The sequence below is a fragment of the Poecilia reticulata genome, linkage group LG23 (genome assembly GCF_000633615.1).
Source record: "Poecilia reticulata strain Guanapo linkage group LG23, Guppy_female_1.0+MT, whole genome shotgun sequence".
Taxonomy (NCBI): Eukaryota; Metazoa; Chordata; class Actinopteri; order Cyprinodontiformes; family Poeciliidae; genus Poecilia; species Poecilia reticulata.
The window spans coordinates 3722557-3745669 of record NC_024353.1 but is presented as its reverse complement, the minus strand read 5'-3'; the positions used below and the strand labels follow the sequence as shown (position 1 = coordinate 3745669).

The following is a 23113-nucleotide window of genomic DNA, read 5'->3' as shown; positions in this document are numbered from 1 at the left end:
GTTTCCATTAAACTAGGTAGCAGTGTTGGTAATTGATGGCTGGTCAAGCTACCTTTGACGACACTTGCAGTTGTGCGTTTGTATCTGAGCCATAAACTGAGCGTGTGAAAGAGAGAGAGGGAGAGAAATGCACATTGAAGAAGGAGAGAAAGCACGCCAGCTAGAAAAGGTCACACTGCCTGTAGTGCAGTACGTTATTCCCACTGGCACAGGGGTATAGAGCCAACTCCTATATTATACACAGACACACATATATACGTATACATACACACACAAACACACGCAGACTTTCTCCTTGAGTTAACAGCTGTTGAATACGAAAAGGCTTCAATGAAGCACATGTAACAGTGAGGTGGCAGCCACAGAAGTATGAGAGTTTTTCCTGTTATGAAAGAAATGGTTTTTTCCTCCTTGCCTTTCCACATGGATCCAGCAGCCATAAGGAAGGCATATCGATTTAGCACTAGGTGGGTAATTCATTTTTACCCTTTCAATAAATTTGGCTCTGTTATCATTTAACATGATGATCTAGATGTGGCTATCACTGTGTTCTGCTCCGCTTTTCTCTAGTGTTCTATTGTCTTAACTCTAGATGCTTACTAGACAGTTGAGTTCTACTGCAGTTATGTAGATGAAAAGGTTTTCTGTCGCTCTTCACGTGGATTATCTTCAGACTCTAACTCTCCAGAAACATTCTTTCTAATTATCTCAATAGAGACTATCTGATGTTGATTTCTTTAAAGGTTAGTATTTATTCATTTCAGTTTTGTCATCCAGTTTGTCCTTCCATTCAGAAATTCAGAGATGAATTTCCAGTTCACACACTGCTGAGACACTTCCCCTCTTGAAGAAAAGTATCCCCATTGCATGATGCCTCCACCACCATATCGCAGAAACGTAGTTAATGTTACTTTGTGTTGATTTATCAAATATTAAAGATTATTGATCATTATGATTACCTCATAAAATTGACATGGTTGCATCACAAGCGATTAATGAAGCATTAGAGATGCAAGATCAAGTTTTTTTTCTCGTTTCCTTCCTTCCATTCACCTCTTGATTTTTGTATGTACTGTTGATCTTAACTACATTCAGGTTTTGCCACTCTGACCATAATTTGATCCAAATCAAATTATGTTGTGCCCAAACCTAATCTAAATCTGATCCTTAACGATTAATATAAATATAAACTACTATGGGTGCACTGATAAATTGGCCCTGACTTCCTTAATTCTGTGTGACTTGCGATCAATCAATACTTGCATGTGAAACATATCTTATTCAGCAGTCTTATCTACCATGTCCTGTCCCCATTTTCTCTGCCGTGAGAGGGCCACCAGGTCATATCTATATGTACAAAGTTAACAATAGTCACCCCACTGTTGCCAGCTTAGCTTGTTGCTACATTTATCTATTTTTCAGACAAAAATATCAGAATCCGCAAAAATGAAGGAAATTAATTAAAGTACAAAAAAGTCCTAAACCGTTTTCTTTTAAAAATGCCTTCTTGAAGTTCAGATTATGCTGTTATATCTGTGGTCATTAAAATGCAAGTCAAAAAGTGTGTCCCTATGTTCAATGTAAGATGCATTTGAGAAAAGTTATCTGGACCCAACTTCTGATTTCATGTCGGATCAGTGAAATGCTTGCACTGTCATGCCAGCTCATTCCACCCGCTGTTCGAGGCTTACCCTCTGTTCATCACCTGAGGCTCAGTAGAGCTAACCCTTGCACCAATCAGCATGCATGGTACTAAGTGTTCTTAGGGGTTCTAAACGACCTACTTTGATGTGGCCTGTCCACCAGCTATGCAAGGAGTATATGCAGTCAGTACTGAACCCATCTCCTAGGGTGAGTGCTAGCAAATATGGGCTGCAGCCAATCACATGTAGGTCAACAGCCTGTGTCTGTTAGCATGCGCTTGCATGTTTGTATCGGTAGTTCCCTTTGGATGAATGGTCTGCAGTGTGGCATGCAGAAATAACAGCCGGATTAAAAGCGATGTCTGGTGATAGATCTAATGATAAACAGTCAACAGGATTAAGGATTAGCAGTGCAGGCATAATGATGATGTGGTTATTTGTATGGATATGCAGGAAAGATCCATTTTAGCAAAGTAAAGGAAGCACAGAACGAGATGGACTTCTAGTTGGTGAGAAACTAATTTCAACAGGTCACCAAGCATGTCCTTCAATGATTCATGAATGATTTTGTGACGAAACGTTAAGTGTTGCAAAGATTCAAGTCAAAATTCCCAACAACCCAAAATCAGTTTTTCAAAGAATGAAGTATATATATATATATAATTATTTTTTTCATTTTCAATAAAAACCTAAAACGTTCTGGTTAAAAATAAAAAACAAACAAAAATAAGTCAACTAGACAGTTATTTTGATTTCCCAGAATTAATTTGAGATTACATTCAGCACTCTCACCCAGACACACCATCACCTACATGGGGAAGGTCTAAACAGCTTGGTTGGGGATTTTCTTACCCCCCCCCCTCATTTTTATTACTCTTCCTCCCCCCCACTTACAAACACACGCATATATAAATCTAATGCTGCAAATCAAGGGATTATAATAGGGTGTATTAGTGGCTTCCATCTGGCAAAATTGGATGAGTTTGCATTTCCTCCTGATACCTTTACTGGATTTGACCTTGTCTGGTCTCCACTCCACACATACTTACACTGATGACTATCCGTAGCACTGCACACAGAACACAGAATTATCTTTTCAGATAATGCAGTTAGGAAACAGAATTCCTTGGACTATGGGGGTTAAGCGGGTTAGGCTTTGCTTTTCATCTTTTCATTTGGTTTTTAATCTACTAACAAAATTATGAGTGGCCGTACCTTTACATTTCATCACCCTGAACGTGCTGTGACCTCTAAAGAATGCAAAAAATGTGATATGATCTGCACAGATCTGGCGCCACTCCAGTATAGAAATGACCCAGATTATTGTTTAATCCCTTGAAGTTCTCTCAAGCCCTCTGGGGGTCTTTCAATTTTTTTCATAGCAGTATTTGTTGTTGTTTTTATGTACAGAAAGAAACTATCAGTTTTTAAAATGCATCTATTTCCAAATTCATTTGTGAAAAGCTTCTTGAACACCGCCTGCTAAGATTTTTATTGTATGTACTTGCCGAATAAAATACCTGTCTCAATATTGACTATTTTTCTTTAGCCTTTTTCTTCTTTTCCACTCTTGCTTTCTTTTCTCAGCTTCTGCTTTAATTCCTTTTTTCTCACATCATTAACTCCCTCATCCTGTATAAATACATACACATGTGACCTGAGTAGCTGCTCTCAAACGAGGGAAATGTCAGATCATGACAACAAAAGGCACACAAAAGATGAACTCTTTTGCTCCTTTTCCATCCTTTACCCTGCTTTATTCAACCTTTGAGCTAAGCTAGCAGCCATTGTCTTGAGACTAATGGGCTTCATTATGATGAGCTCTGTTCATAGTGGCTGCCAGAATGGGAGGATTAGCCCTAGTGCTGTTAGTGGAAAGCAGAGGACAGATATAATAAGGTTAGCACTGTTGACCCAGTCAGCACATTCAGTGTAAACCAAATCAGTTCAATTCAGTTTGTTTTTATTTATTTATTTTAAATAGAATCAGCTCACAGCAGATACCATCTCAAGGCACTTTACAAGACTGGTTCAATTGAGATCTACAAATATCAAATTAAATCAAATACAATTCAGTCAGACGGATCCAGTTGCATCCATTTCATTATATTGGTCGTAACATGATGAACTAATATTTAGTTTATATTGCCTTTGGGGGGGATCCATCTGCACAAGCCCAGCCACACACTGGGCTAGTAACTGCAGTAATCCATCTTTCCAAGTAATTATAGGGTGACGGTGTAAAGGAACAACTCTCTTTTTAACAAAGTTTTTACTAGCGTTGCACTGAGAAGTAGCTCGTATGTTGAGTGCAGCAGATGTACTGTTCCACCAGTTGTTTGCTAAAGGCTTCTGGCTAGTCTGAAGGAGCTGAACGGGGAAGACGTGGGCGAATGATGCTCTGTAATGCGGAAGTTCAGAAGCTGGAAAACAACAGCTCAGAAGAAGAGCTTTGTCTCAAAGGCCGCGCTCAGTCCCACCATGTGTTTTTGTAAAACACGTCTCACCACATGGGACCCGTTGCCACGGGAGATTAAAGGATTTCTCACTCATCATGTTATGATGTGGGAATAACATAATATCCCTTCAAAGTTGATTACCAATTTGATCATAAGAGGAAAGTTCTGCTGCACCCCAGGATAACTTAAAGACATCGAAAGTCATTCCTTTGGCATCAAGTTTTAAATTGTTTCAAATGCAGCAAGATCAGAGCTGTAGTTTTTAAAAAAACATTTTTTTTTTTTTTTTTTCTGTCTGCTGTTTGAACTTCCTCAATTTTTCTTTGTAATAACCACAATTTCTGGAGCTCTTTCTTTATTTTTTTTCCTGACACTTGGGGTTTAGAAAACCTAACTCAGTGTGCCAGCCAGCACAGCGTCAAATGTTCAGAGCTGCTGTACCTGCAGTCTCCAACAACACTTTGACCAGCTGTTCACCCAAGCAGGTAGCAGACAAGGTAGGAAGGCGGGGGCGAAAAATGTGAGGAGGGGGCGGGGGGCACCTGAGTGGACATTGACGTTTTTGCTAAACGACCATGAAAAATCTAGAGGGCCGAGTTAATGTGAGAAAGAGCTAAGAGGAATGGAAATGGATCAAAGGGGAAAAAAGGGTACACCCCCCACTGCGTCTCTACACTACATGCACACAAACTGCACCATCTGAATTGTGGCCCCTTCGACCTTGCTTATGTGTTTTCTGTAGAAATGCAATCAGGGATTTCCCCCGGAGGTAGACTGTGGCCGGGGACCAGCAGAGTCCCCGCTATGAAAGGAGGGGTCAAAACAGCAGCAGGCAGCACTTTCTAAATTGAAGTCAATAACACAACAGGCCATTCTATCAGAGCCGGTCCTCCCACACAGCCTGCTTACAGTCGCTGAGGACAGAAGTGTAGAATGTTGATTGAGTTCTCCAAAGCAACCCTACGCGTGGCAACATGTGTTTGTGTAGGTGAACCCATGAGGAAAAAGGTGTCGGTGATGAAAGGTGTGGGTAGAAACTATCTTATACCTTTTTTTTTTTTAAATGACTTAAAGAAACAAAAATAATTGCATCCTCTGCAAGAACAATCCAGTGCTAAGGAATTGATCTGATATGAATTACTCTCAATTAGAAAATCTGCGGAGATTGTGATTACAATCCTGACCAAACGCTGAGCCTACACATAAAAGTGATTATTTTCCCACATCTTGGTGTTGTATGAAATCTTGCTAATGCAGGCATATTTGAGACACATGCACACGCAGCCTTATTTTGCTGTTAATCCCTTTCCGCATGTTAGCACTTCTACATAGCTTAGGGGGATTAAAAAGGGGTATGGTTGGCCTTCTCTGAGTACGTCTAAAAAAAAGAGGGAAAAATTAGTGACTGTCAGGCAGACATCCGACTGACACGGCAGGCCCTGTGTGTCGATGCACGTGCGGTAAGCTGACATACTTTTGCATCTAATGATAACTACGTAATGATTGCTGGGACATCTGCACGGCATCAAAGAGACACGGCTCGTTTGAGAGCTTGCACTTTTTGCTTGCATTTGCTGAGCTGAACGTTTAAAAAGTTGATCGACTGCAGTTTTAATACCCTGGTTTCCCAGCAGTGTGCTGATCTGCTTAGATTTGTTGTGTTTTTTTTTCTTTTTTTAATCGACTATTTTATGATCAAACCCTAGATTTCATTTTCTAGGATGGAAAACTTTTAATGGCTTGTGGTATAAAAGCAACTTTTTTGTTTTTTTCAAAGAAAATAATCATCCATGAGGAATTTATAGGGGAAGTATGTTTATACCCACTTATCGAGCTTTTAGGATGTTTATGTGGATCTTTGATAAGTCATTGCAAGATGAATAGATCCATGTGGCTCACAGGCCACTGCCTCCTACCTGTCATACTACTTCTCTTTCCCTGTATCCTGTCAATCCCCTCACTGATGGCATCAGTCTAGGTCACTTGCACCCTAGCTGTGTTTATTGGTGTGTGGCCCAGTTATTTTTTTCAATAAGTCCCCGCCCCCCCCTTCTCGCCCCGCACGCACACGGCACACAGAGGACTGGCTTGACACATGGATGAACAGTGGTAATTTCCCTAGGCAGACATTGATTTCACTTTCATTAAACTGCCTTGCTTGACAACCTGATGAAAATCATAATTTTGACTCGAAACCTATCCCTTTATTTCTCTGACTTATTCACCTTATTTTTTTATCTAAAGTGACTGCACAATAACGGCTTATGGGCCAACCAAATTTCAGAAAGCTGTGGGAGAATTGATTTTGACAACAAACGGCATTGATTAAAGTTGATGCTGTCACACTCGCAGCACTGCAGCAAGTTTTCACTGTTTTAACTTTATTTAATGAGTGGAAGTGTCTATGAGCCTTTTGCTCCATCTTTGTTGTTCATTATCTTCTGTCATTTGTCTTATCTGTTAAAACAGACCTTTCGAACCATAATATGAGCTGACGTTTTAAATTAAGTTACATTATTTTGACACCAGAATCTAATGAATGACTCATTACCAGGTCTCTGCAGGACTTGGTGACACACTGAGGAGGTAATTCAGCCCGTTGGAGCAGAGATTCATTCAAAAGTTGCAGGACAGATTGTCAATTTTGAGAACTCTGTGGAGACTTTGTATTGAGCACTCAATTTGCACATGGATGTCAGAAATTCCTTCAAATAATCAAATAAAATTCACAATAAAGTTAGAAAGACAGAGAATCCAAACCCACCTCGAGGTTAATATCCAATAAGGTTGCCATAAATAAAAGATGGCAAAGTAGAATCAAATTTTTACACTTCTGTAGGTTTCTGTTGCATTAAATCAGAGCCACAAAGTTATCAAAATATGCAATTAATAGTTCAGAAATGATGTTGGAGAAAAATGTTACTGCCTTTTACAGCAGTGGTGCAGCAGTGTTGGTCTTACTTATTTTTCAGACTTTTGGTTGGGTATTACTCAGTGGTACGGTGCAAAAAATAGCCCTAAAAACTAACAAAGCCTCTGATAAACACTGCTTTGAGTTTTCTTTTTTAGAAAATTGAGATCTGCGCTTCTCTGCCGCCTACAGGTTATGGTTACCTCTGAAAGAACAGGCACACAATGACTGAGTGGAAGTGGCGTGAAGAAGTAATAAGTGGTTGTGATCCTATTGTGAAACGAATGTAGTCCATAAAGTGTTGTGGAAAAAATGCCTTTTTCAAGGAAATGTTTTCAAGTTATTTGCAAAAATGGTTGTTTTGTATGCATTTGTTTGGTTTTACTGTAAAACATTGTCAATAGCTGTATTGTTTGGGTGAATTTGTTGAAAAATGCTAAAAACGTACCAAACAGACATCACCTCGTTTGACTTGGTTTAAGGAATTATATTTGCATAACTCTGAACAACATAACTTTGCTTCTATTTATAATTGCATTGAAATACGTTGTGATCTTCATATGCCCTTTGTGTTGTTCAGCAGTAAAAATGTACAATATTGCTTAGTCTAAGCAATGCAGGGATTTAAAGGGGAAAAATAAACTGCAACATGGACTTTGAGTGATTCACTACCTTGACTCATCACTCTCTATTAAACTAAATCAACCTAGATGTCGAAGACAGCAAACAAGTCGGCTTCTGGGAAAATGGTGTTACTGTCAATTTAAAAGACTTTCATACAGATGACCACTTTAGTCCTGCAGTGCCTTAACCCAAAAGCAAAATGAAATGTAGCTTTATTATTTTTGCTGGCTCTCTTCTCTATTTCTGTGCTCAGACTCTGGCCACAACCTGTCCCCTTCAGCTCTGTCATGTTCCTGCACTCTTAGGAGGCAGGAAATGGAACTGCGTGAACCGTCATTTATGACAAGTTTTGGCCTTTGTGCTAGCAGCTCGCTGTTGCAATATTAATCCTGATATCTTAGTCTTGTTTTCCACCATTCTTCTGGTGTAGATGGCACAATTGTTTATTCCCTGAATTTTCATATATATACATTCTTTAGATAAAACTTTTACTTGTTATTTGACTGTCTTTTAATGGCTCTATTCTTGGCCTGGTCTTGTTTGTGCTTTATATTAGTAGATATCTGCACAAATGCTGACGTTCTAATTTATGCAGGTGGCAGTGATTTCTTGTCTAAGATGCATCTCTGACTCCTGTATCTGCTCTGAATCAAGGTCGCTAACAATGTTTGTGAACAATTTCATTCTCAGAATATTAAACAGATCAGACGGTATTTAACTGTTGAGTGATGAGATGAAATTTTTTTTATACCTTGTCATTCAGAAATCAACAGAACAGTTTGACACCTGCTTTAAGAGTCATGATAATCTACAATGCAAATGTTAATATGTGAAGAAACACCAAGTCTTTTTTTTTTTTTATTAATTTAAGTTGCCCCATAAGCTAGCCTGGTACTACAGAATGACATATGCTTGTTTGATAAATCTGACTCTTAAACATCTTAAATGGTCATACATTTCATGTTCTAATCGAGCTTCCCATTTCAACAGTTCCTTCTCATTAAAGTGTGCACATAAAGGTCGTCTTTTTTGACCACGAACAGGTGCAAGAGTGGCCGCATTCTCATTTATTTGGCACACATTGCTCCCCTTAATCTCTGTGAAAGTCTGTGGTCAACTGTGTCAGAATTAAATTTGCCCCGTGAATGATCATTTCTAGTCCAGCAGTGGACTAACTGCATAGCTCCTAAGTTGCAATGATTTGATCTAATCAGTTCCCCCATCCTATCTTTCTCGCACACAATCACATGAAACCCACTGCAGATCCCATCTCATTTGTTGATCATCGCTGGCCATTTAAATGTGATTGCGTGCGAGCCAGGGTTGAATTAGATTGCCAAAAGTGAAGCATGACAATACAGCGATTTGTCTCGAGAGGGTTTTACCCTGCTTGTCGCTAAATAGGGTCAAAGCATTTTCTATTATATAATCTCTCGCTACCTGTTGGCAAGAGGCATTATTAGCTGGCTCGATGTCTTCCCTAAGCGCCCACACAGGTGTCTTAAACAGAATGTTTCACCCAAACTGAGCCTTTTGTTTTATGTTATCCCTTTAGAAAATAAATGTAGAACTAGAAAAAAAGAAGTAAGATTGATCCTTCCGTCAAACTCTTGGCAGCCGCCTGCCTATTTATGACGAGGCTTTTCCTGTACTTTATAGCGGCGTGGAGTAGCTCTTCAGTAGCTCTAATCTACCACTTGCTCTCAAACTCCAACCTCTACCTAAAAAACTCTCCAACCAGCCTTGCAGCTGTGCATGGCATCTCGTTTTGACAGGCACCCAGAAATTGACAAAAAGCCATGTTGAAAAATGCATCTGTCTCCTCTTTTCTTCTCCTTTTCTCTCGTTCTCGCTCTTTGTCAGCACAGCTAGGGTCTGGGAGGACAGAAATGGTTTTTTGAGTGACGCAAGCTGGCAGAGCCATTTGGCGTGTCAACTAGTGAAAGCGTCGAGAGAAGGAGGTGGAGACAAATGATGATTGTCCTATGCCCTCACTCGCATTTCCTCGCCATCTCTTCTCCCGGAGGTCATAGAGCTCTGGTAATGTCGCCAAAATCCAAGAGGGTGTAAATTTTGTTGTATTTTTTTTTATCAGTGCTGTGCAAGATATTTACTGCTTAAATCCAATTCCCTCCCAGTTTAATGCATTAAAAATAATCTCTAAGATCAAACGTTTTCATTAAGACATTGCTTGTAAATTAAGATTCTAAGTTGGAATTGAAGTAGGAATAGTAGCTAGTCGTATTTGAATCTTCTTTGTCTGGGTGTTGCCTTGTTATCTAAAAATGTTCCTTTCTACTACAGTGGTGCTGTTAGTTTAATAGCACAATCCTGGTCATTTATTAGCACATGCAGTGGTGTGTAGTCTAAAAATTTGCTGTTGAATATTTGCAGAAAAATACCTGTAGATATGTCAAACATTTCACAAGAATTTGAATTTATAAAGCTGGAACAAGTAGTCTCAGGAAATGTCATTTAGTGAAATTTTTGTTTGAGAACTTTTAAGACAAAGGTCTGCACAGTAGTTTTCAATTTAGCAGGGAATAAAAAAAAAAAAGCACACGCAGATATTTTCTTTTACACTTTTTCTTTTTTTTCTTCAAATATTGAAGTGATTGGCTTTCAGGACAAATTACTATTCTATTCAAATTCCCCAAAGTCCTCTCTCACCCACACACGAGTTAGCTCAAAATGCAACAGCATAACAAATTGTTTCCTACATTGCTGAAAAACCATGTACTGACCTGAATTTAACCGTTTTCATGTAAATTTGAAATTTAAACCATTAAACTTCAAGACAAGGCTATATTAGTTAATTTTTCCTGTTAACTTTGACAAGGGCTAATTGCATGAACTATTTAGGATTGTTTAACTGCGGACTGACACTGCCAACATACAACAAAACTTTCAATAAAACTGGTGCAATTTAGCTATTGTCTTGGAAATCAGGTACGTCAGCTGGTTGGGCTGGTCTCTGATTGCTGATCTGTGGATGAAGCTTAAGTTTAATACTGTAAGGTAGAACAGTAGACAATTAGGCTACTGTTACATGGTATTGTTCTACATGGTACTGTTCAACACTTCAGCTACCTCTTACCACTTGAACATAAGGTTTCTAATTGCTTGTGGTTGCAACAAAACATGGCAAACTTGTTGGTGTAATAACAAGATTGTCACTTATCAAAATAAGTCTCTACGATTACTATTATTTTAGACTGTAGTGACTCATCATTTTTGATACCTAAAATTTAGCTGAATGTTCTAAACTGCACAAGATCTTCACAAACATCTAATAAAGGAGTGCTATAATTATTTAAAAATGGAAAAAAAGCTTTCTGTAGTTACTAGTTATTTATACATTCATTTGTGGCAAACAGATTTCCCTACCGCTGTGTACTCCCCTTTGTATTCCGCTGCCCATCTAAAATTTGGCACCATTTAAACTGCAATCTCCTAATTTCAGGGAATGGATGATCTCCCATTTTATTAGCTCTCAAAATTAGTTGTAAAAACATGCCACTGTCATTTCCACTTCCCTCGTGTCTTTGTTGCTGCGCTGCACATTGATTGCAAGATAATGACCAAACTCTATTGGTTCTGCACTTGGACGTGTAAATGGATTTGTTGGAAAGCAGTGCTGTCATTTTGCAAGGCAATGTAGCTTAATGCCCTCTCCAATAATTTTGACCTCTCCTTTATGTGCTCAATGTGGCTTGACTTTTCCCACAGAGTTTTACTGCTTTAGGCAGCAATTTTGAAGATCTGGACTTTTGCCTCTCCTCATGGGTTTACAGCACCCTGGGGGCTTCTGAATATCTTTTCTCCAGAATACGATTTACCCCTTGGGAACTAAGTCCAAAATACCTAAAAATTAAATGACATTGCATCTACTACTGTTTTCATCTTTTTTTCCCTTTTTCTTTTACATCTATTTCAAGTCTCACATTGCTGTGACAACAACTCGATAAGCACAGTTCTGTTTGTGCTTTACAGCCTGCGCCACCATCCAGTTAAGAAGGAATTATATGATATTAGTAATAATACAAATGTAGCTCAATATTCATCGATCGGCATGCCATGTCATCCCTCTCTTAAAAATGAGATGGATTGTAGTTATTGCTGTTATTGATTTTAATAACCAGGATGTTGAGGCCAATGTGCAGCCTTTCTCGCGCTCCGCTGTGTTGAAATCTGAGCTTTTCTGCCATCTGGATAACAAATAATCTATAAACCAATTTAACTACATGTTTAGCATGATCAGGTTTGCTGACATGAGCATTTTGTTAATCTTGGCGAAAAGAAATATTTCAAAGTAACTTGTTAAAAAGCTATTTCAATACTTGTGCATGTAAAAACCTGTCTGTAATTTATTGATGGGATTCTTAATGGATTTTGTAATTATGTAGCTTCCATATCTGAACAGTGCACAGGAGAAAATATGGAACAAGGTTTCCTAGTAAATTCATAGTATTTGTATCCATGCTAAAAAAATTGACATAAAACGTACTGACAGCTGGAAATTTAAATGTGGTGTAGGAGAAATTTGATAGTGTAGGAACCCAGGAATGGGAGACAAGAGGATGAGAATCATCCAGGTAATTCACTCAAGTAGGAGGCAGCGAGGGGCATTGTGTTGGTTTAAGGATCAACCAACCTGACAACACTATTGATTCATTACAAAGGCCAGATAGAGACCGACAAACCGATGTGGAATCTTGTCGGTCATCATTACATTGCAAGTGGTCTCGTATTTCTCAGTGTCACTGACCTTTTCGCTGTGTTGGGGCTTACCAAAGACTACAGCGACGTAGCAGCTGCAGCCTCAGTAACAGTTGTACTGTAAAAAAAAATAATAATAATAATTCTACAAGCTCATGGCATTGGATTATCTTGTTTATTAAAGTCTATAACTCTCAACAACTTTGTACAAGTAAAAGAATGCAGTCATTTTTTGGTTAGATTTAATGCCACCAGCAAAGACACATTTCTTTTGACAATAGGCCACTTAAAATGCCTGGTGCAGTCAGCTTAATCCCTCCAGCAGAAAAACATTTCATAATTTATTGCTTTACTTTGGTGGCCAACTGTGAGTCATTTGGAGGGCAGCACACAAGAGTTAGGCCTGCTTGAGCCAAAAAGATGCTCATGGCCTTAAACTGGGCTTTTATTTTTAAAGTTCGGATATGAATGAAAATGGCAGTTGGTCTTTAAGTCAGACCAAAATAGAAATCTGAAACTGAACCAGCTGAGGTAATAAAATTGTTTTTTTCTTTCATAACTAAATGGTTGGCAGTGTGACCATGCTGAACTATCATCCGAGAGACACTTATTCGAAGGATTTGTGAAGTGCCTTAAAGACCACTACTGCAAAAAGAGTGCTGCTTGCATTTTTATCTCCATTTTTGTCCAAACACTTATGTCAAACTTGGAATAGCTATCACTTAAAAGGTCTCACAAGTCAGAAAGAATCGAGCGACAACATGTAATTTAATCAAATTGTTTTCCGCCCACCAAGTACTCTCTATGTCCACAAACCGTCGGTACAAAACCTGGGTATACTCATCTGCTTAGTCAAAAATAATGATGCGGGGCAAACATCAATTATCTATTGATGAAAGCAAATCTCATTAATGGTCATCAGGCAGGTTTAATGGTGGGAATCATGCTTGCTTTCCTACCCGTTAATGGCCTTTGCCATTTGAGAAGCAGTTTGACTTTCCATTTCCCGCTCCCTAACAGACAGCAGCCTGCTACTGACAATGATGCATGGGACCTCCTGAGTCACATTGATCACTCTCGGAGAGACATGCACACACCTGTTCCTGTCCAACGTGGACGTTTGTGCACCAATGTCAGACCTGCTAAATTTTGTTTGTTCAGACTTGGGGGGGAGGGGAGCAAAGTCTGTACAAACAATTTTCTTGTTCTTCCTCAACTTGATGCTTAACTGGTTTCAGTATCAAATAGACAAGTGAAAGTAAAACAGTGACATTGACCTGTGGCATTGACTAATATTTTGCCATAATAGCTGTAAGAACTTCCCCCCCAACCCGGATTTTACTACTGATGCTATTATAAAATGTGGATATGATTATCTTTAATCGTGACTCAGCCACCAAATTGTTATGTCAGCTAGATTGAAACCAACTTCAGATGTCAGTTGGAGTGTGTGATACTCAGTTAAAGCCAGTCTGTACTTTTCAACACATTCCAAGTAAAAATAAATATATTTTCTAAGCATAATAATGAATTCAAATTCTAGTAAAAGAGGGTAATTACGTAACGCCGATGTCTAATATGAGCAGATATAAAAGAATACAATGGTTATATTTTTGCCACATAGATAAGTTTCCATTTTGAAACTTTTGCTGCAGTTTAAAAGGTCAGCAGTTTGCCACCTGGTTCAGTTTTACTCTAACTGCTGCTGCACTTTCTATCTTTCCATGTGAAGATATTTTTTTTAATTACAGGCTCCATTAACACCCTATTTACATCCCTGCCTGATCTGTGCCATTAAGAAATCAATAGGGGTTTAATTCATTAATTTATTTTCCTCTTTCCCTGTTTTTCTGGCTCTCCTTTTTTTTATTTTAAGGTGATCTATATTTATAGATTACTTCTGGAACCAACTGGCCTTTTCCCCCTCTCACTGTTCGATCACAGTAACATACCAACACATTTAGAACGTTTCATATAAATGGACGGCTGGCACATGGCAATGTGTTGCTTCGGAACTGCCTAGTCCTGGAAAACATTTACAATTACTATGAAATCATACGTGTGTGCATGCAGTCGTTTCCAATGTATTACATGCCACTGTGTCCCATTAACGGTTAATTATGAACCTTTAGGAATGACCATGAGTGCTGGTAATTGACTGTTGAGGGATTTCTTGAAGGTCACCATTCGCTGTTTGGGGCTTTTTTCTTTTCCCCCCAATCAAATGGTGTAAAGCAACACTTTGAATAAAGCACAAGTCATCCAGCGACGTTTCCCCTGGTTTCTGCTTAGCATCCAATAACAGTTCTATTGTGTCACATAGTTTAATGCATATTACATTACTAATCTCAAACTTCCACTTACAGAAACACATTTCAGAGTTGGTTTGCAGCGTTCCTTTTACGTAGCTGGCAGCAACTCCTTCACACTGTATTCATCACCGTGTAGTAATGGTCTAATAAGTTGCTTTTTGCTCAGATGTTGCTCTTGATCATTTGAGTCAGTGTGCAATTTTTCTTTGTGTAATTATCACCAATTAAAATTTTTTAAAAAAGTATGGAATAGTATTGGCTATTTTGTAATAGCCAATACTATTGACATTACAATATCATTGACAAATCAGAACTTTAATTGGCTTGAGATTTAATTGGTTTCTTGTTCTGCTGAATGAACTAACCACTCGCAGCAGGTGGGGTTTATTCAAGGACTTTTATTTTCTTACATATGTTTTTTTAAGGGTCACAATGGATATAAGAAGGTAACAAAACTGTAAAAAAAAAAAAAAAAATCTGTGGTTATTGTTTCAAGGAGTTGCAGTATCAAATTTACTACTCAGAAATTGATGTTTTATGTTTTAAGCGCTGGCAAATAGAGTTGAGAGTGCCAGCAAGGTGGGGGAAAACGGTAGCAACAAAAGGAGCTGCCTTGTTACTTAATGAGAATGAATGAAGACATTCCCAAACATCTGCACCTGCCAGTTTGTTCTCCTTGTGTTCTCTGCACATTACAGTCAACAAGGTTGGCATAGACTCCCTCACATTCCCGCTGTCCCATCACACACACGCACGCGCACACACACACACGGAGTCAACACAGGCTGGCAGTCCAACAAACTGACGCTGAATTTGCCTCCATCCACACTGTGGCCTTTAAAATGTTTACGATCCAAGCTAGTGATGCGACACGTGCAAAGTTAAATCTCTGTGATCTCATTGAAACATGCACTAAATTGTATGTGAATTAGTGCAGAGACATTTCCAGAAATGATTGAAAGCTTTAGCTGACCAATTAATCTCCAGCTACGTTTGTAATTTGTAAAGACCTTTCTTTCTTTTCCTGATCAGAGAATGTGTACAAACAGAAGCAACGTCTGGTGCACGACCTGCCATGCTGGACCTGATGGACTCCTAAATGGCTTTGTACCATGATTGGGAACACAGTGTTCTCCATCAAGCCTAATATGCTTTTTCTTTTTTAATTACATACATATATTTTGGACGGGATGTGATAGAGAGAATTCTTTTTAGTTGCCAATGTTTTAGTGAGTAGCAGATAATAGCTACATCAAATTACTTTCTGCTGTGTAAGGATTGGCAATTTTCCCCTAAAATAAAATGAGTCTTGTTACTTTTCAATTAGGAGTTGAATCTGAAGAATGAACTTGACATTTCCATTGAGATAAGAACTACACTTAGAAAGATAAGATTATTTTTTTACATAATAAAAGCACACCTAATGCTAATTATCTCCTCACTACTAATTTATCAAAAGTTTTATTGACAAGACTTGAAGCCAACTAAAAGTTGCCGCGTTTCTTTTTTTTGTCTCATAAAGTTTTCTTTAAATGTAGCTGACTGTTGGATCTCTTGATTTGCCAACAGCTTCTTGGCCGACTTGCAGGTTTCCATTAGGGTGCGTGTTTACTTTTCTGGATTTAAACACAATATTAAAAATATCAAAGCAAAATGCAGATCACTTTGAGAAAACCACTCAAAGGCCTAAACTAAAGGTCCAGTTTGACTTGACAATAAAATCCAGCAAGGCAATTTGACTTGGACAGGAGAGCAAAGAGTTTCTTTTTGAAAAGTCCAAAGCAAAAGCTTGTTTCAAGCTGCTTGCTCCATTATTTATTTTTTGTTCAGAATTTTACTCTTGCAAGAGCTGTCACTTTCTGCAGTTTTCTTTTTATGTTACTATTAATTTTGAACAGCCAACTCAATTAAAAAAGTTGGATTAGCCGTTTTTCCACTTCATTTGTACCAAATAACTCTTTTGCGCTTCCAAAAAACACTGACGCGCTTGTGTTTCCACACGTGCACACAGTCACAGCCTTCATATGCATGTGCGTTTCACCTTTTCTGGTTCCTGTCCGCTGTGTCGACACAATCCCAGCATTTATGAGATTACCAAAGCCCATTTGTGTTCCGGCGGGAGCCATCTTGGCTCGAAGGAGGCCTCAACTGGGAACCATCTGGGCTCTGCTCTAAGCAGCTTCCTCTCCACCTCCCCTTTCCTTTCTGCGCTGAGACCAAACCTATTTAAATTTGAAAGGAGAGGAACTCAAATTCAGCATGAAACTTTAAAATCAAGCCTTCCCATTATGAATGGTTTCTTCATGCAAAGGAGGGAATGTTGGAACGGTTTTAGGGGATGCGTCTCGTGGGAAGCGGTAATCCTTACAGGGGTTATTTTAACAGTAAATTCAGCTTTTGAATGCTTGGAGGGGGGGGGAAAAGTACTCTGAAAGATGTAAAAATGTGACGTTCCCCACATACGTTTTCATTTCACAGCCTTAACTGAAAATTATGTAAAACTGAATTAGCAGAGACAGCTTTATAGTACATAAGCAGATGGGAAATGTCTATATATTTCATTCACTGGGAGACATTTTTAGAAAGCTTTTGGTAATGGGAAATTGACTTTTTTTTTTTTTTTACCCAACTAAAAGGTCACATTATGCTAAGCTGCATGATTAAATAAATAGTAATCATTCAAATCCAAATTTTACAATCAAGTTTAGTTGGATTGTATTTCATTTTTTATTAGCCTGATTAGTATTTCCGAAATTCCAATTTGAACATGTTTAGCTAAACAAGCCAGTGCAATAGCTCTAAACCTTGATTAAATCCTCCTACTTAGGCAATCTTCTGAGCTGCATCCATGAACAAGACAAGGACCCTTTGTGGAACATTGATCAGTCAATTTCCACATCTTCTGTGCAAGCTTAAGTAGTCCAATACACTTCTCCTGATCTCTTATTCAGCCTTTGCTCTAAATGAACTCATCCTTTTTAATTTCACCTTTTGGCATGAATATTAGCCTCCTTCTTTCTCACTGTTCAGTTAAATACCAGTTCCGCTTTATTTGATGAGCCTTTCAAGGTCAGTGGTCCTGGCGCTCATAAATCTGACATTTTTAGTTTCACCCAGAATCTCACATTTGTTCACATTCCTGACTTCTTAGTGGATTTAGTTTAACAGTTTGTTTGTATTATTTGGGCTTTTTTTATATTATGGCCACAGAGAAATGCCTTTTTTTTTTTTTTTTTTCTTCAGAGGTTGTGTATTTGACAAGTCATTGTGGGTTTTGGCCTTTTGTAAATGTGAAGTCAGTTCATGTAATTTTACTGGTGTTCAGAGGATGTGCTGACGTTCTTCAGGAAGCCTGTTTGCTATTAATAGCGCTCCGTTCCTGCGTTAACACCGTCCCTGTAGGTGTTGACTTGAGCCATGCAGTCATCTTGTAATCATCAGTATGCTGTTGTCAGTGGCTGGCTAATTTTCCTTCCATAAGGTTAGCGGTATGTGGTAAATGAAGTTTCCTGCCTGAGTGTTCTGGGAAACAAAGCAGACTAATTTGTTCTGGTATTAGTCGAGAAGACGTTGTCAGCATTGCCCATGACTCTCGTTTGCTTTATTTGTTTGTACCTTTGCATTTTTGCTGAACTCACTTGCCTTGCTATTTAGATTCCCTACAACACTTATCACTAAGGCACTAGAATCTCAGAAAAATGACATTTTCGTCATTCAGATTTTTTTAAACACCTGGTTCAGAGTGTTTGGGTTTTTTTTCTTTCTCTGATCTGAAATTGCCATGCATGTGGTTTTGGCCTTTTTTCACTTTTTGCCCACTTTTCCATTTCACATTGTGATGTGTGAAGGCCAAACAGTTTCTTTTAGCATAGTTATGCAAGTGACTTTGCACTTTAAGACCGGGATAAAATGAAGATGGTTGTAAATTGCAAAAGGAAGAGGGGTGGGCAGTGAAAATAAAGCAGATGATGCGGAGGCAGATAAGATTTTGGTGAGCTTGCATGTTTTATTCAGGACCTGAGAGGTTAGGGAGGATTGCTCCTTGCGCTTGTCTTGTATAATGATTTTATTTTTGATTAAATCAAAATAAATCTCTGGACACACGGGATAAAATCCAATTATTAAAGGAAAATGTTAAAAATCCTTATCCAGTTCAGGTTTAATTTATCAAGGTGTTATGGATTTTGATGTACAGATGATCCAATGCAGTCCAGACTTTTTAAAACTTAGTCCATTTTTTTTTATTTAGCACCAATGGAAATCTTGAAGCAGATGCTAACTTTAGTGTTGTTAGAGGCCAATTGTTGTTTTCTACCAGGATGCTAGAAAGTTTATAAGCCATTCTACTTTTATTTTATTATAATTTTTTTATTCTCAAAAAGTTGACCTTATCACATAAGTGAGATAATACCATTTATGTTTACAAATTCAATTTAGGCAGCTGTTGCTGCCAAAAAAGCTTTGGACAACATTTTACCCGTTTCTCCTACACAGACACACAAAAGCTCACACTCTTCTGACATTTATAGCAAAACGTAAACTTTCTTCAGCCAATTTTTTTTTACCTGTAAACTCAGCCTTAAGGTTAAAGAACATGTTCATAGGATGTGAAATGTCTTGTGGTTTCACATTTTGGGTCATTTTGGGTTTCAAAGGTGAGCCTCTGTAAGGATGAGTGCTGGTTGTACTCTTGTACCTTTTGTCAGGTAGCATATGAGCAGCCTTTATCTGCAGACAGTAGTAACTGGATCCCTGAAATGTTGGCTCTGCTAGTAGGCTGTGAATCTGTGCTTAATAATAAAACATATAATGCACGCTGCAATAAAAGCTTTTTTTAACTGTAGATGAGAACAAGGCAGAGCCGTTTCCAAACCTAATTCCCTTCAGATTTCCCTTGTGACTGTGGGGCTAAGCAGTTCAAGTCTTAATTACTTGACTTCTCCCTATCTTGAAAGCACACCTGTCCTCTGACTTTATCGCTGACTTTCGTTTTTTTAATTTGTAAAAAAAAAAAAAAAAAAAAAAAAAAAAAAGCAAAAACCTATCCTTGATCATCCATCACTTCTAAAACAAACTATTATGGATAGATAATTAGTCTGAATAGGCAGAATTTGGTAATAGTCTATCAAGAGCGACTTTGCGAGACCCGTTCTACTTTGTCAGCAGTGTAAGGTCCTTTGTTGTCCTCATTTGTTTACTTAAAGGAGTCGGGGCTCGGCTGTTACTAATTGAATATGATTTACGTTGTTGGGGTGGGGGAGGGGGAGAAAAAAAAGGTAGCCTGGTGATGTTTAGAGACTTAATTAAGTTTGAAGTGCATGTGGAGCACTCATTTAAAAACCCCAACAGCCTGGCCTGTTTGCGGAGGTTCTTCGGTTCCCGTCGTTGGCGTGGATAGACGTGTTATTGAAAGCAGACAGAGCTTAATTAAGAATGTCAAGGACTGCAGTGAATCTGAAGACAAGAGGGCATTGCTGGGTTTTGTGTTTGAAGAAAGAAAAGAGAGCCCCGTCTCCAGCCGGAGCACTCGCTGGGATATCTGGAGCTGAGCAGTTAAAATGGGATCTGTCTGTTTGCTACTTCATCATTAGAAAGCCCCCAGGTCTCCGTTGATGAAAAACGGCCTCTTTTTCAGAATCTCAGAGCATTTTATTTGCTACTCCCAGTATGTAACAATAAAATGAGTATGTTTGTCTTATTTTCTTCTTCTTGTTTCCTAGGTTGAAGTTGAAGTGGAGAGCATGGACAAAGCGGGCAACTTCATTGGCTGGCTGCACATTGAAGGCGTGAATCTGTCTGTGGCGCTGGTAGAGAACGCTCTGTCCAAGGTCCACTTCACAGCAGAACGCAGCGCCTACTACAAAGCGCTGGTTTCAGCCGAGGAGGCGTGCAGACAAAAGAAAGAGAAGGTAGGCCTCATTATCAGCGGAACAGAAACTACTGTACATACAGTCGGAGAGGTTTCTCTGAGAATTGGACCTCTAAGTCATGAAGCGGTCCTCATGAAGCTGTCGGGACGTGAACATCCTTCACTGTAACGCCACTGTAAATTTCATTCAGGCAGAGCACAGATAGCATCTCGGTTAGTTTCGTTTTGGTGCACTGAAGGCTCAGGACATCATCCAGCATAGCCAGTAGTGCCATTTCTCTCGGCGCTCTTATTGAAACACACAGTTGTCACTGGAACAAGCAGCTTCAAGAATAAAATCGGTATTTATTTGGCTTCCTGTCAAGTTTGAGATGTGGTGTCCTAGGCATGTCTGCAAGTTTGTCAGCGTAAGGTTTCTCGCACAATTTAAGATCTCCTGAAACATCAGTGTATGTTTGGAATCCAGTGACGGAAGTAAAAGTGGAAATGTTTGAGAATATTAAAATTAAAATGAATTACTTCAATTTATTTCAGTATTTTATTGATTTATTGGTCTGGAAAGTTTGCCTTAATATTTTTGCTTGTGAAATTTTTTGAAATCTAAATTGCTCTGCTTTCCATTGAACTATCACCTTACTTGCATTGTCAGTTGTGGCTGCAGGGAGACAAAATGTGAAAATGTTCTCTGTGAATGAACACCACACTGTAAATTGGTCGACAATGCATTAACGTGCATTCAGAAGCCGTCGTATGTCGAGCATCACTGTTGTGAAGTTCCTCCATGCAGGCTTTGCAAATGGGCACATTTGCTGTTATCATTGAAGCTGTCTATCCTCAATGGGAGTTGTGTGATGGATGGTGGCCTCCCTCACTCTGATCCTGATCTCGCCTTGCATTTTCATTATGGCTCCACGAGTCACCTCTGGCAGATGCACAAAGTGCCCAGCCAGCTGTCAACGTTGTCCTCCTTCTCTCTATCTCTGTAACTTATTTCTTTCACTTGCTCCGTCTTTCTCTCTCTCCCACTCTCTACTTATTTGGGTCCTTGAGGACACACAAATGCCTGCTCATCCCATATAAATGTGATGTATCGCCAGAGCTAGGAGGAGGTTGTTCTCTCTGCCTCCAAAGAATCTATCATGTTCGTAGTTGCTGTGTTCCTACAGTGTTGTTTGCTTTCGGCTCTCTTCTTTTTGTTGCAATTACTCTCCATCTGTGCCCCCCCACCCAACCACCCACCCCTACCTCCTCTACATCTCCTCCCCCAAAAACACTGGCAGCAGGAGATGAATATCTGGAGAGTGGTCTGCAGGTGAACCTTTGCTTTTTCTTAAAAAAAAAAAAAAAAAAAGGAAAAAAAAAGTCTTGCTAGCCATGTGAACACCCAGTCCCTGCCATGTTAAATCTGACCACACATTCCCTGACACCTCTAGGAATTTCACTCTAGGTTTCCAGGTCCTGTTCCGCCGCGCTGAGACAGACTGACTTGGAACACAAGGTTTTCATTTGAACTGACCTGAGGAAAGGCGGCAGAATGGGGGCCTGCATTGACCAGACAGATGGTGATTATGGTTGATGTTAGTACGCCAGAGGCATCAGCGGACAGATCAGCTACTGCCCGATTTGCTTCGTTGCGAATAGTTTTGTGTTTGTACAGTACAGCGCCCCTCAGTTGATTTCTGCACACTACGCAACTCCAAGGCAGATGAGGTGGGACTTGGAGCTCTAATTAACCCTGGGAGACCACCTTGAGAAAAGCTGAGAGCCCGGCAGTTTATTTCAGTCTTTCTCTTTTGAAGTAGTGGCTGGCTGGTCCGTGTCTGTGTGTAGGCTGTGGTAAGGTAGGGCACACTGCATCCTTTCCCGTCTCTCTTCCTCTTTTCTCATCGCCTTCTCTTTATCGTCCCTGCGGCTGTAGATGTGGAAGACATCAGTCGTTGCTGTGTCAGGCATCTCTACAAGAAAACAAGGTTGTCCTAATATACTGAGGATGCGCCAGAGCTTGTGCGCGCATACACACACATAAACATGCGCGTTTATTAAGGAAAAGTTTGCGTTGGTGGACCAGCTGGGACTCGGGTCAACAAGGGGGGAAGAGAGGCTTGCTGCTGTAGCATCCTAAACCAAAACTGCTTAGCTGGAGTGTCTTAAGTGAATATGAGATTTTGCTAAAATGAGACCAATGGGACAAAGTGATTGTGTTCTAATTGAGGAATTCCAAAGGGTTGGAAGATGAGCTCAGCAGGTTTTAATCTTGCCCATCAGCTCCTCTTGGAACAATATTTGGAACAGTGCTCACAGCAAATTAAACTCTCCCTACATGTACGAGACATGACTTGTACATCTGGGTGCCTTTCCGAATCTCTTTGCTCTTCTTTTTTCTTTTTTTTTTCATACTTGATATGCATACAGTGACAGTCAGAAGTATAAGTGCATTGGGCATGAATACAATATTACTTTTGGGCTTTTAATTATGAATTTCAACTCTTCCTTTTTCAGAATTGATAGAAACTTTGAATTTGACGTGGAGATTACCTAATCAACACCAATTCAGACATCCATTTACAGTCTAATAT

The 23113-nt window shown here is 39.3% G+C and overlaps 1 protein-coding gene across 2 annotated transcripts in view; it reads left to right on the top strand.

The window, feature by feature from the left end:
- snd1 (staphylococcal nuclease and tudor domain containing 1) overlaps positions 1 to 23113 on the top strand; it is a 171298-nt gene that overhangs the window by 85408 nt on the left and 62777 nt on the right. For both annotated transcript variants that reach the window (XR_532695.2, XM_008400601.2), the window contains exon 17: positions 20389 to 20577. Coding sequence is in view for 1 of the 2 variants with exons in the window: in XM_008400601.2 (XP_008398823.1) it covers positions 20389 to 20577 (189 nt within the window). In the remaining variant the exon portion in view is untranslated. The remainder of the gene's footprint in view (positions 1 to 20388; positions 20578 to 23113) is intronic.